Raw genomic sequence first — 17172 nt, forward strand, 5'->3', positions numbered from 1 at the left:
GGAGAAAGGACATGGAGGGAAAATAGATGTGGAAGGATGGATGGATGGATGGATGGGGGGATGGATGGAGTAAGGCACAAGAGGCCCACATGGAAATCTGTGCTCTTGGAGCCAAGACTGATGTGCCCTCAAGGAGGACATGCGCCAGAGAAGCCATGGGCCAGGAGCGGCCATGCATGAACACACATACACTCGCACGCACGCACACACACACACACACACTCACACAAGCCTTCACAGGCATAAACCATGGCACCTTGACAAGTTAACAGAGGGTGGGTGGGCGAAGCATAAGGTTAAAAGGAGAGGAAAGAGGAAGAATGGAAATAGAGAAGGTGATAACATATCGTGGGATGAACAATGTAATGAAGAGAGGACAGATAATTAAGAGGTGAAGAAAACAGGAGAAGAAGAAGTGGGAGGGTTAGGAAGTACTGTTCGGAGACAAGAAGGAGGTGATTTCCTGTTAAACAGAGGAGTGAGAGGAGCGAGAGATGCGCATGGCCCCGTCTGCCACCAATTAATTGGTAATGCAGGAACTGCAGAACAATCCTAAACTATGAATGATTGACTGCCAACACAGCTTAATTCATGAATCCCTTCATGCCTTTGGTACAGGCCAGCAGAGTTCAACGTCATCACCTGTTTCCCTTGAACAGCTTTGGTCAGAAAGAAAATGATTTTGGGGGGCCAAGTCCATGTTATTAAATACTACATTTTGCAATGCCAAAAAAACCTAAACAAGCAATGCCAACTGATTTGACCCATCTGTAGGATTTAAGGGTGTCTGTCTGATTGACAGAAAAGCACAAAAGGTTAGGACCGTACTGGGAAGTGTTTGACAGAGGCAGGTTGTATTCCTTCCTGACTTAGTCTGAAGCACATGCTGCATGAATCAACCCATTCCCTTTAGTTTGCAAATATTTGCCTATACTACATTATGTATATAGACACTGGCTTTCTGTGTACTTGGGAGGTACTTTCTGGGTCATAAGGTACCCATACATTTCAATGTCAATTATTAAGGAAACTGCTTCCTATACAACTATTCAAATGAAGTTACTGTTGGAGCAGTGGTGAAGGCTTTCACGATGAATATAGGAAACTCAAATATAAATACAAACTGAAAGGAAGGAAATTACCACCAACTGGTCCTATTAAAAAAGCATGTATAAAGAAACAACACAATATTCAATTGCTAAGTTACTAAAACCTTGCTTGGCATTTATCATGGAAAATTCTTCAGCATGTTAATATATATATATATATATATATATATATATATTTATATATATATATATATATATATATATATATATTTCTTTTTCAGTGAAGAGGGCCAAGTGTACATATAAATTTGTGTACAGTACAATTCTCCCACTGTCTGACGAATGACCCATAAAGACACAGCGATGTCAAGTGTCACATCCCGAGACCGAACAGGCCACACAGTGGGAGGTGGTGGTGGCGTCCATGACGCAAGAGTAGCACCATAACCTTCCCTCTGATAGAGTGAGCAGAGTCTGGGCTGCCTGAGGTGTGAGAAGCAGGATCTCTGACTCATTCCACCCTTACTCTATGCGCTCCCATGCTAATGCAGCACTGCACTATGCTAAACATTCCTGGTAATGCACCAACACTACAGACAGAAGACAGCATAGCTCACTGAGGTTATAATGGACCATGTGATGCAAGCACACGGAATACATTAACATTCATTCCCAGATTAATTTTGACTGTGTACACGGTACACCCTAGTGTTCTTCCTATTACAGCAATAAAGGAGATTTTATTACCAGGCATTTACAATTAACAAACAACCTTTAGTATAGCCTGGAACACCAAATGAAGCAAATACAGACAACAGCCTTTTGCACAAGTTTTACAGGAATAGACCTTTGGTGCATCTTATGTTCACCCTGCCTTTAATCAAGGAGGACTAGAACAGAAATACACAACTGTGAACCACATCTCACAGACACTGCTGACAATATACATTAAAAAGTACATATGAGAAAACAAATGTACTGCTCACCTGTATCAAAGCAAAAACAAGATTTTAGATGTGCACAACTGGGAGAATCATTAGTATTGCCATTTCATTCCCTTTGACACTGAGTGATTTATAGTAGTATAAAGCCTTTCTTAAGTCATACCATAAAGCACAGATGGATCTAAAGCTATACAAATATACACAAGAGGCTTATTCCTCAAGTTCTTGCTGCTCTGACCGGACCACAGGACAGGACAGGACAGGTTTGGGAGACCATGGAAGTGAGGGGTCAACAACATGGTTCACATCTGGTTCTAATTGGGGTCCTTATTGGCTGCGGCAGTTCCCCTCTAATTGTTTTTATTTTCTCACAAGTGTGGGAATAGCTCTAACACAAATACAAGCTACACCGAGATTTAACATTTCACTTTGTGTGGCTCTTAAGAGCTTCAAGAAAGTCCTTACGGTACGTTCTCTACACAAAACTCACACTCCAAAGCCTATTTTTATCCTAGCTCCGAATAAATCTGAATATCACAGCATATAACTGGTCCCAAAACACGCAGTAAGCCATCTTTCGTTTCCTGCACCGTTTGTTCTGCACCTGCAGCTCAAGTAAGAGTTCCCCTAACTCCAACGCCCTGGACCACAGAGTCTGCAGACTGGAATGGATGCGGCTGTCTCACAGGACAACTGTCTATGATGGGGGAGGGGGACCTTGACACACAAAGACACCCTATGTAAACACCCACTGCTGCCTGTAGGGGAAAGGAGCAGCACGATCAGCCTGCAGGGCTATAGTGTGTGACAGAACAAGCAGACTCCACTACCTCTCAGAAACAGGCTGGGGATCGTTTGTGGCAGTTGGACAACTCCCTGTTGCAGGTAGTCTAGTTGGAGTAGGGGGGGAGGGAACTAGTGACCACAGCAGGCATGTTGTTTTCAATCACGAGGACGAAGATGCAGTTGGTTTGCCCATTTGCACCGCAGAATCCACACAACACAATATAACACAATATTATTGTGTTATTCTAGGTGAATGGAGAAGGGTAGGTTACATAAAAACAGGTGACAAAGCAAGTGTACATAAAACTCTAGACCCTTCATTGATTTTATCTACAGAGCAAAGGGGCTTTCAACTGGATCTACATAACTAGTACAAGAACACAATCTTATGTTCTTATAAGCACTTCATCTATTAATACATCACTCTTGTTAGAATTAACAGTTAAATGGTGTATATGAAATGTAGTTTCTAAAATTAATCTAAAATCACTAATACAAAATTAGGTGGAGTCATTCGTTTAAGCCATGGGGGAAATGTCCTAGTCATTTGAACTACAACCAACCAACCACTTTCTTTAAAAGAATGGAGTGTTATAAGCCTGAAATGCACCTGCCTACACAAGCCATAGAAGTCTAAAGATCAAACCAAAAGGTCAAGTTTCGGGCCTTCTCATTGTTAACAGCACAAAAATTACCACCACAAAATATTACAGAGAACAGATGACAACCAAGACTTGGGTAGCAATATGAAGTGCGCTCTCAAAGTTGAGTGAGTGGGTGTGGGTATTTAAGGACTAATACATAAATCCAATGTAACACAAGAATCATCATGAGTACAGTAGGATTTTCACCCTATAACCCCTGACCACAGCAACAACAAAAACGCCTGCAGTACATGGACCAATTAAGCAATCGCATGTACTGTATGAATAGGAAAATATGCCATATAAAATGCCTTGTGGGAACAGATCACTAGTACAATAGCAGCTACTACTTCCACGCATCCTTATGAGAAAGCTACAAGATATCCAAGCAAGAAAATGTTGTATTATAAATACCATTATCAACGTGAAATAGGACTTTATATCAAAGCTTAAGAAAATGTGTGTTGAAACCACAAATTAGCTGTTTGCCTATCAATTGGGAAAACAATACAACTTCGATAAAAGCGCCAATCTTGACAATTTCCGACATAAATTACCTTGGTTGTGACAATGCATATGCAGTCCATCCTTCTGTGTTAGGAGGTAGTAGCCTCGGAAGTATCAGCAGCATTTCATATCACACCTACTCTCAAATGCGCTCGGGACAGGGCAGTTTTCCTTACAGAAATCTCTCACACACGCCGATAGACGCGCAGTCTTCACTCTCGTGTCGGTGAAAGCACCGGGGGGTGAGAGCTCCCCTCCTCTCCACTTACTCCATGCGTAATTGGTGGTATCCAGAATATAATTATTTTCATGCGCAGGAGTAGGTACAGCGCAATGGTCTTGAACGCGTTGCAGAGGACCAAGCCAACTCCAACCCAGAAACGTGGGAAATGTTGCCAGCGTAGCTTTAACCCATTCAATGCTGGGGATAGCCTGACACAGTATAAGAGATTTACCACTGTATCATAGTTATCATGCTAGTTAATTCCTGCGGAAACGAGCGAATTTGCAATAGCAGCGAACAAGTACGCGCATGCATTCACGCGTGCTTGCATTAACAGTGCACCGACCAACCAACCAAGCGAACTATAGAGCTGCTGGTCCCAGCTAAAAATCGAATTAAGGTAGTTTCTTTCTAAACTGTCAATATCTCAATTGGGACGTTGTGCCGATCTGGTGCGTTTTCATCCAATAGCAATTGTCCAATAGTAAGCTGCACTTACGAATGAAATAAACTACCCGGCAAATATTCTATATGAGCTAATAATTTTACGATTTTATACATACAAATGTGTGACCAGAACATATCTATCTATTGCCCCCTTCACCGGTAGGGTATATTACCAGTTGGAGACCTTGGAACCGCGTGGCGCTAAAAGGATGAAAGGTAACTATAATGTTCTTTGTCCATGAATCCGTAATGGCTAAGAACAGTGAGTTAGTGATCTGAGGCATATACTGCCATCAGATGACGCATCCATCACAAGCACAATCAAGCACGAGAGAGAGATGCTTACTTGCTTCACAAAACTTATCTTCTATCTGGTAATGATCAGATACAACATAACCGTGAAGGATTGCGGGCTTGCAGAACTAAAGGAGATGGAGTTAGCCTTTTTGAGTGTGGAAATAGAGATGCACTCTGCGTGTGGAAACTCAAAATCATAAATATTTTAGGTTAACTTTAATATATCATGGATGAGCTTTGCTTGCTTCCATCCACTTGTCTAAAGGAATAACAAAAAGCTTGACTAGCTTCACCTCTACACATGAGAAGTTTCAACTGATGCAAATATTAAAGTTTTTATTATAATTATTATTTAATGAGTTATTTTTTTAATCAGTCACAAAAGTAGCCTGGGCCTGCTAGGTCTTTTACAGAACAATGGTGAGAAGGAGAAATAAGCATCACTTCCATGGCCAGTTAAATTAATGCACGGCAGTATGCGGTCAGGCTCAATACATTTGTCATAAGCATATTCCCAAGGGAAACACAGATCACATTTAAGATGCTTTACCGGACCGAAACAGCGATATAGGACTACCGTTTTTCCCTTTATCCTTTCAAATTTTGGGGGTTACTTGACCACTAACACAAATAATGCACGAAAAGTAAACTTGCTTGGTGGGTGACATTATTTATGTAATATTTGAGGCTACTTAATATATTAACCATGATACATTAACATAATCTAATAATACGCATTACAAGAACTAATTGTAGAGATTTTGGTCACTGGGCAGGAGAGCAGCTGGAGGAGTACACTAAGCAACCAATAAAAAATGCAGACAGTTTCTCAAAAAGTACTTTTATGGACGAGGTAAATGGTGAGACGGAAAAGTCAAGAGCATGGTTTCTACTACATCCATAAACATACATTTAAAAAGCACACCCCAAGCCCACAATATGGATAATACAGGTGAATAAGAGTTCACCTTTAAAGAGACTATGTTGACCAAAGATGAGGTACATTCCAGCATGAGACACATGGGCAGGGGATAGACAAGGGGAGGAGAACAGTCCCAGTAGTGAGGTACAGTGTCCTGAAACGCTGCACACTGATAAATATTTGATGTCAGATTCTGTGATTAGTGCTCCATCTTAAAAGCAGCTTCTCCAGCCCACATGATGCCCGTGTGTTGTAACCAGGGCCAACTCCACAGTGCTTCAACTCCTTCAGAGGAAGCCTCTTCAAAGCAAAGAGAACATTGAAGAAATAGTGTGACATTGACTAGACTGATCTGTTCTGCCAAAGGAATGCTGGATTTATGAAGAGTGTTGGTCTAAAATACTGCCACGGGGTTGATTCTCAAGAGAAGTATGTCTAAAAGGCCGGGACTAAACTACGAAAATACGAAGTGCTTCATAAACAGACACAGACGGGGTTTACGCCACACTATGGTCATCCACTCATTTGTTTAGTTAATTCTGACCCATACAAATGTACATTAATAAATAATAATAACTGTTTAAAAATTAAATGACAAGATGAAACACAAAAGATAAATATACTTTCAAGAATGGCTTTTCTCAAGGTAAAGGTAAACATGGCTGGAAAACACATTTTAGATGCATTGTGATTGCAATATATAGTAGTTACACCCAGTGTTTCCCCTACCATTATATTAGGGGGGCGCCCTGCCCCCCCCAACGGCCCCCCCTGGAAGGTCAAGTTAATAAAAAAGAAAAAAGGTTTTCCCCCCCCAAAGCTGTAAACCTAGGGGAAACACTGGTTACACCAGAAAAAAAGTGAAGGGTTTCCTTAACTCCACCAACGCATCCTCCACAATAACACAACTCAAATTAACCACCACCTCTCAGGTTGAAAAAGTACAACTCCAGTCTCAACGGACTCAAGAAATGTTTGTATCCATTTGCTCACACTGCTCTCAACAAGTGTATCCAAATCATATGTAGCGGTACTCTTCTTTCAAAAGAAAATTCCAATACAGATTCTTAGTAGCCATTGAAGCTTACTTGAATCCCACCTCAGCCAATTAATAGATCTAACCATGGCTTCTAAGACAGGAGATGTACTGCAGTCAACCCAACAAGAGAAGCCCAAAATAAATGGAAGCCCAATGAACCCTGAACCATGAAGATCCCACCCCTGACAACCCTGGTATGGTCAAAAGCACACAAGAGCGGGATGGGACATGCGTCGAGGGGAAGGCGCTCCATCCCCACCCACACCGATAACAGAGGTGGAGTACTTACTTGTTCGACCTCACAGGGCGAGGCTTTTGCCTGTGCCAGCGTGTGCAGTATTTCATTTAGAAGGGGAGAGTCCTGAGAGTGAACATGTGTGTTTACAACAAGAAACAATGGAGGAGGAAAAGGGAGAAGGTGTTCAATTTGATGGATTAGCATTCGAGATAGGCTTAGAGAAAGCTTAGAATAAGAATGAGTTATGCTTCACAAACTGTTAGATCCACTGTAAGAAACGATTTGCCTTCAAGCCCCATACACAAGAGTACTACTGTCCATTGAATGGCATGTTGCAGGGGCTGGCAATGCGCTGGACAAAACATTAGTAATTTTTGTGATGACATGTCAGGCCAGCTGAAATGGAAAACCTAGGACTGAGATGGGATGCTGTGTGCAGCTTAGCCTTAATGGTTGGCTGATCATCTCACCCACATCTGGTACAGAAACAAAAAGGTTGCTGGTTCATCTCCCAGTTATCAAAAGAGAAATTATTAAGCACCTATACTATTCTAGTTCCTGATTTAACTTCTTGTACTCGCTTTGAATTATATTATTGTTGCTTGCTTTCCTACAGGTACACTCTTGCACTTTTGAGGTTCATGTTGCTTAATTGTAACTACATGCTCTTATGTTTCTTCCAATTGGCACTTATTTGCTTTCACAATGTATGCTTCATGTTTTGGCTACCCACAATGTTTTCGGGCTATCTCGTTGTTTATGATCATTGACCTATGCACTTTTGTAAAGCTCTCTTGGAAGTCGCTTACGATAAAAGCGTCTGCTAAATGAATAAATGTAGTTGCTGGTTAGCCTGAACAAGAGAGCGAGAGAGGGAGAGAGAGGGAGGGAGGGTTTGTGCCAAAATTGATCACTAAGGAGTGTTGTCTTGAAATCTCCCAAGTGGAATACAGGCTATTTCTGACTCAACTTCTGAAATAACAAAAAACACAACTGAATGAATCACACTCAACTCAATGAATCACTCAAGCCATCACAATATTAACATGTTGAATCAATGTTGTTACTACAACTAAAACAACTATCAGAGTACTTCAAACACCAAACAAGGGATCAATGTTTTGCATCTTTCAAAGGGGGAAAGTCATTATCTGATCTCTAATTTCCAAAGCTAAAGATGCACACATTGTGATTGACCAGTTTCTTATTGAGATTTTAAAGGATGTTCAGTGGAGCTGAAATGGAATTCTCCTTCACTTAAGACTCAAACCATGGCATGTTCAAGGAGAAAAAAAAAAAAAAAAACTGTGAGACATCAATTAAGCACTGTACCCTTGCAAATACATATATTTGAAGTGGCCGGTCAAAGGTGACATTCAGTGTGGATGATTGTATGTATTTTTATGGAAGAAGCATGTTTTAGTGACACAATGGGCAGCGGCACTCAAATATAGCCATAACACCAGGATAACTCAGGGACAGGTTTACACATTATAAATTATTTCTGAACCTACAATCGATGCAATTCAACATTTGTATGACACATGCACAAAGATGAAAGCACCTCATAATATACACCAGAGGCCGCCTGTTTTAACATAGATGAAAAACTAAATCATCACACAACCATGCTCTACCTTGGAAATGGAATAACTTTCAAATCACTGTCAAATAATGCATCATGTTGCATTAATGACATAGAAGCACCAACCATAGTTTTAGCTTACCTCTATGCTGGTGCTAAGGCTGGGCAGGGTGTCGGATGTCACCGTTGTGCTTTGGAGGCTGGAGAAGTCCCACAGGTTGACTGGCGGCATGGGTTCCACTGCCTTTGGTGACTCCACACATTTCTGACTGTCCAATAAGGTCACTTCGTAAAATTCCTGGATATCTGTGACAGTAAGAGAGAGACACAGAGAGGGGAGGGACAGTTACTATACCCGTAGTTTATGAACTAACAGCTTATTGAGGAAAAAACTGACCGAAATGGGAAAGACAGGGTAGTAAAATGTTAGATAATAAAATAAAAAGATCAGATGATACTAGACAGAACTAAGACAATAGTTCAGTAATTCCGAGTGGCCTTCAGCAATGGCATTTCGTCTCCTCCAGGAATCTTGTCAGAAATCTAGGTCTTGCTGTTCCAATTACATTTTTGGAAGATTTTAATAATCAGTGTACCTGTCCTTTAGCCTACTTGACGATGAGTGTTGTTGGAGATGACACTCATAACTTTAATTGTATAACCTGAAATGAACTAGACATAATTTAGCCTAGACATGACAAGCACACAGAACATAGTTTGAGTAGGGACAGAAGAGGAGGGGCTGTAAAGGTCATTCACAGCTGTTACAACTTTCATCGGGTTACACTCGCGCGTGGCACGAAGGCCAGGCGCTTATTCTTGTCTGTGCAACAACTGGACTTGGCGTGAAGCGACCCCTTCATGTAATCTGTGCCCTCCAAGCCAAACATTTTGAAATTATTAATCATGACAACATGTCATGACTGGAACAAGCTACTGAGCAACTAGCAAAATAACGGTGTGGCCTACAATATGGTCCGCCTGTTACAGCTCTGTCTATGAGTCTGACTGAAAGAGAAACTCATAACTCTCACCGAACAAAGCTTGAGCAAGGCAGTATATAACATCCCACATCTCATCCCAAAATAAACTTTTGTTGGCCATTCAGCACATCGAATCCTATTTTGGTCGAGAGCCATGTTCCTCAAGGAGTCCTGCCTGACCTCAATACCTAACCAACTATAGCACAGGTTTAGAGGAGATTCCAACCTCCCTTCCAAAATGCCAGTAACAGTGAATGATGACACATCAGAAGGTAAACAGCTTAGTCCCATTTGTCTTGCAGGGTGCTGTTAAGGTGAAAGGCCTCAGTCAATTTGTTTGAGGGATCTGCCAACAACAAGGTGCAGGTATGCCTTCTGCACCTGAACGACCAGTCTGAATCACACAAATTATTTTAATCTGTCGATGTCTTCTTTCATAGTTCGGTGTATGAATGTAACAACAACAGGATGGGAACCCATCCTTTACTAGCAACATCTGGTTCAGATTTCACCTTGGTCTTCACTTGGAAGATTCAGAGGATAGCTTTCAGTGTGACACAAGCAAAAGCTGGCAAAAGTCAAGTTTAGTCTTTTTAGCAGCCATCTGGGCATTCACGGGCACCAGGACGGCGGGTGGATTCCACACTGCTACACTGTGCTGGTACCTCAACGCTCTGGGTGGGGGTTCGCAAAGTTGTCACTGACATACAACTAGGCAGGACCAAGCCTCGTAGCCGACCCCTGCAATGCCAGCCAAGTATGAAAGACATGTTCATTCAAGCCACTTCAATCACATACTCTAACATGCTCATCAACTGAATAATTGTTTTGGAATCTGATATACTACTCCATTTGATTCCAATTATGTTAATGATCCATAAATGAGCAAAGGGGTTTACAAACAGGATAATAAAAAAAAAAAATTTAAATGATAAGCAATTACTGTACAGTCTGGATTCACGCTCTGCTTGGCGAGCTGACTAAGAACACTAAATCTGAGGGGACCAGAAAGAGTGTAAGACAGAGATTGGATGACAGGCCGCTCGAAATAACTGCTGGATCACATGGAGAAGCAAGGGGTCATTAGAGTAAATATTTTTATAATACATATCGGTGGGGGTGATTCCCCCAGCTCTGCTTTCTTCTCTTGACACACTGTCTGCTCACTTTGGAGGCATGCAGTACCACACACACAGACCACAACTTGACAGAAGACAATAGTGATTTGAAGTGAATAAGCTTTGAGAGTGAACCTTTCTTACATGAAGTCTACGCAACAGTCCAGATGTTCTGTACTTACAAGTGCCCTTAATGGTGAGCATGAATATTTGAACATTTTCACTTGAAACCAGGACACTAGACTCAATGACATTCATGCCCTGAAGGCTAGAGAAAGCTCATCACAATTATTTAAGCTCAAACTTCATTAAGGATTGCAACTGGTGAATCAATTGGCCCAACTCTCAGTCAGTACTGACACTCCTATGTGAGAAGATGGTATTTTTGAACTAAACCGCAAGTGGTCACATACTTCTCATGATACTATATTTATGGGCGCACAATTTGACTAGGGCTTACCGGGAATGGAGGGATCAAAAATAACTGGTCTTTCTTTAACCTGGCAGGGCTATTCGTGGGCACAGATGTGCTCCAATAGAACATCAGATCACCCTTTAATGATAGTCATAGCTAGAAACCATGCATCCACTGGGTCTTTTAAATCCAATCAAACAATTCATGTCATGTCATCCAGCCTCTCCCAGGATGACCATACCAATAATACCTTCTATGACATCTTTCTTGATTTTGTTTCTTAAGATATTAAATGATACAAGAACTAATATAAAGCTGAGTGGTTTATGGGGAGGGTCACAACGAAGAGGAGAAGCACTGGCAATTCCATTTTGAAGTCGCCATCTGTAGAAAGAATCTGCATGGTGTTAGAACTCTGTTCCAAGCGGAAGTAATCAAATACAACCGAATCCTCTGTGACCAGGTCTACTGGGGTAAGAGGCTGCCAATTTCGATGAATCCAGTTGCTTTTCTCCATGTCATCAATGCAAATACTAATCGGCTTTCATTTAAAGAAAGCGAAAACATATCAGATGAAATTCTGAACTATCTGGGCACTAACTTGTGAGAGACTTGGGGGAATAAGACAGCAACCTTCAAAATCTAGGTTGTGTGTGGTGACACCTGAAGTTGAACATCAAAATGTGTGTTTGTTTTATGCAACATTTTGCTACTGGTTGGTGCTCAATAGATACAACAAAGCTGTGACACCAGTTTGAAGAAAAATAATAGCGAGTGGTACAACATAGACAAAACACCATCCTGTTCTGCTGTTGCACGTCTCCATTTTCAGTTGGGTGCAATTTTCTTTCTCATGATCAAATTCTCTAATGCTGCCTACATCTGTTAGCCTACCTTTATCCAATATAAAACATCTCCCTCAGTAACAATGACAGATTTACGACAAGCGCAGGATATTGCCATAGTATAAAGTCCAGCTGCAATCCCAGCAAGAGTCCTGCTGATAACACAGCGAGTCGTCAGACACATCACCAACTAGGAAGTTTGAGTCAATGCCAGTCACAGAAATCACACCGCCACTGGAACTGGATGAGCCTCCTCCAAGATCATGAGAAGAAGCGATCGGTATTACAATCAGGCAAAGGGGTCAAATTGGGTCAGACTGGGGGGGGTGTTAGGGGGATTATATTGTAAAGGACGTAATTGAGCAAATTGGTCTTTTCGTCGTTCACTGGGATGTGAGTAAGTGAGTCAATTTGAAACCGGATGCCTCTTCTCACTTGCACACCGGCAGGGGAGGGGGCTTTTATACAGACTTCTTGTCAGCTACAACTACAACATTATTAGTGGTCAACCAATGACATACAAACTGTGGTTTGAAATAACTAATGTGACTGTTAACATTACTATGGTCCACTGTACAAACAATACAGTTAGCCAGTGTAAATCTATCCAAAGTCACTAACAACTTAACTACAAACAAACATCTTGTAGCTTCACACAAAAATGGCCAAACCACCAAGACTTCTTATTGCATAATAATAAGCATGTCAAAACAAATGCTGAAGTGTCTCTGGTGTCACTGCTTTCCCAGGTTCCCTTGTCTCATGTTTGCTGTTACACCCTTGAGGGACAAGACTGTGGGTAAGGCCCGACCTTAAACAGAGTGCAGTATTGATATCCGATGAAACAGAGCCACTGTGGAATTGTGGAAAAGCGTTACAGTAGCTTCACAGTGCAAACTTGTTCTCTTGCGTTAGATTCTTATACTTGATAAATGTTCACAAACACCCCACTTGGATGGCTAAGATACACACACACACACACAGCCGACTAACAGCCAACCAAACAACAGGGGACTGACAGATTGGTTACCAGCTCATTGGTTTACCTAGGTTTGTAGGTACAGGCATAATCTGTGGTATAAAATCAGCAGAACAAGGACTGGTAAGCATTTAGACCTGAACTACAATGTTATGCAGACTGTAAGACTCTCCTTAGAAAGAGGGACTACTCATCAATCTACCTACACTGTAGCCTACCAATGTGCAACTTACAATTAGCACCTCACACGCCAGCTAATCCTCACACGTACTTTGGAACCTACTCAATGGCAAGTTTTTTCTCTTCGTCTCCCTCTCTTCCCCCTTTCTCTGCTCTGTAGTCCTCTCCTTCTCCCTCTCCGCTGTTGCAGTAAAGCAGCAGCAGCAGGATTAGGACTTGGGTAATCATCATGTCAACTGACGGATTACATTTTGTTTGGCCCTATGCATACATATCTTGGGAGGGGGGGGGCCTTGGGTAGATTGGAAACCGTGACAGCAATCTATTTTTCATTAGCAACACTCAGAGATGGTGGAATGTCTGTGTGCGGGCATGCGTATGAGACTGTCTGAAAAGAAGCAGGCTAAGTGTGGGTATGGTTGTGTACGCCTGTCAAAATGTGTATGCCGTTCGTGTGCATGTGTGACTGTTTGTGTGAGTATGAACCAATGAGTCTCTGTGAGTGTATATGTGGGAGTTTCACATGGGGCTTGTAACACATGTATGCATGATGCATTGACCTGTCTTGGCAAGGTCAGCATCTTGCCTAACCCCTCAGAGTTAAGGCAGTGTGATGGTATGTAGCCAAAGGTTAATAGAAAAGACAGTGGCCATAATAATGTCACTTTCTGATGAGAAACGCAGGAGAAATTGATATTACTGCAACCATAAAGATGATCATTACAGCAATTTAGGGCTCTTAACCTTTAGAACATATAGATTTTTTTTAAGATCGAGATGGCCTGAAGCAAGCAACCCTGACAAGTTAAACTGAATTTAAAGTACCATGTGTGTTAATATAAAGTCTTGGACCAGGAGTAGAAATCTCTCTCTCAAAACACAGAGCTCTTTAGCTCTAGTAAAAAATAGAAACTCCTCCCACACCCTGGTCTATGACTATGGACTGACAGTTGGTGATGGCATTAAAGACACAGAGCTTTTTACACCTTGGAGGGCTTGACAGTAAGAGGACCTGGCATCAAGCCAGCCAGCCAGAGTGCCCTGGGAAACTCAAACAGGCCAGGCCACATTCCTGCTGCTCAGTTAGTTTCCACAGAGCGTTTGCTCTTGGTGGTTCGTCTGTTAAAGCCTGAAGGAGTGTATATCAAATGCGGCCCTCAGGCCTCAGATACTTTCCTCAAAGAGGCAAATTTTACTCCATATTTGAGTCTAGTTAAATAGCCCTGTTCGATTAAGAAATAGTCCAACAAAATTGATGGACAGGTCAATTAGAAACGGGCAATTGCAGTAAGTTCACAGGAGGCCATGTGTGGTGACTAGGGGACCTTCTTGAGAAAAAAGGAATGCATGTGGCAGATTCGGTGCATGGACCCTAATAAAAAGTAGAACTAAAAGGTTGAGGTTCATAGGAGTTAGACAAGTCACAGGAACATGACAGCTGATTATTATTGAACCTCACACGTCTTAACTGGGAAGTGAAAACACCATGCTGTATCTGGAACTGAGGAGGAAGCTTTGACATGCATGACAACAAACACACTGAAATATCCATTAAATGTTTTAGGAGTAACAGATGTATTAAATAGGAAAACTATTTCTGACCGTTTCTATGCAAAACTATATATATATATATATATAGTTTCAAAAGCTGTCTTTTGAATCTCATGTTTGTGTACATGAGATTCAAAAGACAGCTTTTAAAAAAGCTCTCAAAATGTAAAGGACAAGTCCTCTACATTTCTGCAACTGTTCCCAATGTCTATGAAACAGCCTCAAAAGCCACAGTGGGAACTGAGTCCCATTGGGATATCAAGACAAGTTTATAACCTAACGTTCCTGTGTGATGACACAGCAGCTTCAATGTTACTAATCAAGAGCAGAAAGGTTCTCACTTCCACATTGCCTCATTCCCTATTCAGGGTTCTGAAGATTCACTAAAAGAAGAGAATCATACCACAGCTGACAATACATTTCAGGGCTAAAACCTGGAATGTAATTTAAAAAAACACCCATGTCTACCCCTTTCTTACATGACAAATATAAACATCTATAAATCCCTCAAATGGCATCAGGTTACAGGAATATATGGAAAACATGTTGAGTGGAATATCTCCAGGTAAAAGCTTAAAGTAGGCAATTATCATCATGTGCACTATTGATGCGTTAATGTGTCAACTTATTAAGTTATTTCAGAAGTCAATAAATTACAGTATATATTAACTCATAGATACTGAAAAGTTGTAAACTTACCTATGAGTGCCTGGAAAAGGTTACTCTGAAAGATGTCAATAACCCTCTGAATTGAGTGTCTCAATTGTCGGTCCTCTGTATGATTAAGCTTTGTCCGATATTCTTCCAAGAGTGACAGGGCTCGCTGTGCATCTACAGAAAAAAAAACATATAAATCAAAAGACAAAGGTGCATCAATTCACCCTAGCCAAAACAATGTTATAAGTCCCGAATGAAGTTGTAAAAATGATAGGCCTCCAACTTGTAGCTATTTGCCTATGCTTGCAACTATCAGGCTCTACACTGGACATGCTGATAAAATTCTGCATGCATGCAGCATGCTTGCAACATATTAGAGAAAACAAAACATAAGGTGAAAAACACTTTAACACTGTGGTACAGAATTGTAACATTTCATTCAATTGGCCACGGTGCAACTGAGTAGGCGTGATTAGCTATCTAGCGACAAAGAAACACCGACTTCGATCACAGGTTAGAAACTGGTAAGCGATCTTGGTGCCCCAAGAGCAACTTAGCCCACCAGCTCGTTGTTACTAAGCTAGCTACTTGCTCATCATCACCCGGGGAAACTGCATTTTACTATTGTAACTATATAGTAATTTAAATCTTGTCACTGTAATTTTATTGTCAGACAAGTAAAATATCGTTTGCCACAGTGTCATTCCATCCAGACTAGTTAGCGACTTGTATGCAGGTAGCTAGCTACCTGCATTAATAGCTGCCTAGTAGTAAGCTAGCTTGCTAACGTTAGATACAATTAGGTAAAAGCCGCTTACCTTTCTTTCGTACTGGCATGATTAGGCTGGCTCGAGCCAATGTGATGCAGCTAGCTCGCTAACCCGCCAGTCGCAGATACTAAATGTGTTAAGAGCACGCGACTGGAACACTTTCACTCTGCTGGTGTCCAATATCAGTGCCAAGGGGCAACAAAATCGCTCCACAATGAAACTGCAAGTTCCGTATGTAAAATTCCCCAAACAAACTGGAAAGAACACGTCACTGTGTTTCTAAAAGAGGTAGCTACAGTAACGTTACCGTTTAAATGTAGGCGGACAGGAGATCCCTGCAAAAAATGTAACTACCGAGTACCAGCTAGCTGACAGCTGCACTTCTTGAACCTGACAGCGGCAAAGAGGGGACGCCACGACACCACATATGCTATAGTCGGTCTTATACTAACTAGGTCCGACTGCTCGTTAAAATCCATACAAAGCACAAAAATGCCTTTTTTGTCGTCTGCAATGATCGCCAAATCCGTGCATGCCCAGGTGTCCACGCAACTAAGAAAATGTAAGGGTTGCAGCAAGGGTGGCTGGAAAAAAAACTCAAAAACCACAAATGTAGTTCAGTGGCAGCAATGAACTCGTCCCGTGCCAATGCGACTACTTCTTCTAATCCAGAAACTTGCTCCTTGTGCTCTTTTCTCCGCGAAATATAAACGTAAACCTTCGTACTAAACTTATTTCAGTACCCCTCCTCCTTTCTCCCTACAGTATGACAGAAAATTCCAAACTTTCCTGCAAAATGGCGTCTTTGGGTTGGAAGTATATCACGTGATTTCAAACTCTACCCTTGACCGCCCAATCATGCACCTTTAAAGATCTTGGAAGAGAAGGAAACTGAGACTTCAGATTTTCTTGAAGTACAAGGAAGCACTCTAATTACGTTGGCGGAGCCACGGGACAAAATGTAGACTTGGTGTGAGTTTCCTATATCAATGA

The 17172-nt window shown here is 41.5% G+C and overlaps 1 protein-coding gene across 8 annotated transcripts in view; it reads right to left on the reverse strand.

The window, feature by feature from the left end:
* The window catches only part of dlg1b (discs large MAGUK scaffold protein 1b), a 63334-nt gene extending 46397 nt beyond the window's left edge, over nt 1–16937 (reverse strand). For all 8 annotated transcript variants that reach the window (XM_067253990.1, XM_067253987.1, XM_067253986.1 and 5 more), the window contains exons 1-3: nt 16228–16937; nt 15452–15583; nt 8824–8987 (exon numbers count right to left, since the gene is read on the reverse strand). In XM_067253990.1, the coding sequence (XP_067110091.1) occupies nt 8824–8987; nt 15452–15583; nt 16228–16246 (315 nt within the window). In that variant the 5' untranslated portion in view covers nt 16247–16937. The remainder of the gene's footprint in view (nt 1–8823; nt 8988–15451; nt 15584–16227) is intronic.
* Between the last annotated feature and the right edge of the window lie 235 nt (nt 16938–17172).

The sequence above is a fragment of the Osmerus mordax genome, chromosome 16 (assembly GCF_038355195.1).
Source record: "Osmerus mordax isolate fOsmMor3 chromosome 16, fOsmMor3.pri, whole genome shotgun sequence".
Taxonomy (NCBI): domain Eukaryota; kingdom Metazoa; phylum Chordata; class Actinopteri; order Osmeriformes; family Osmeridae; genus Osmerus; species Osmerus mordax.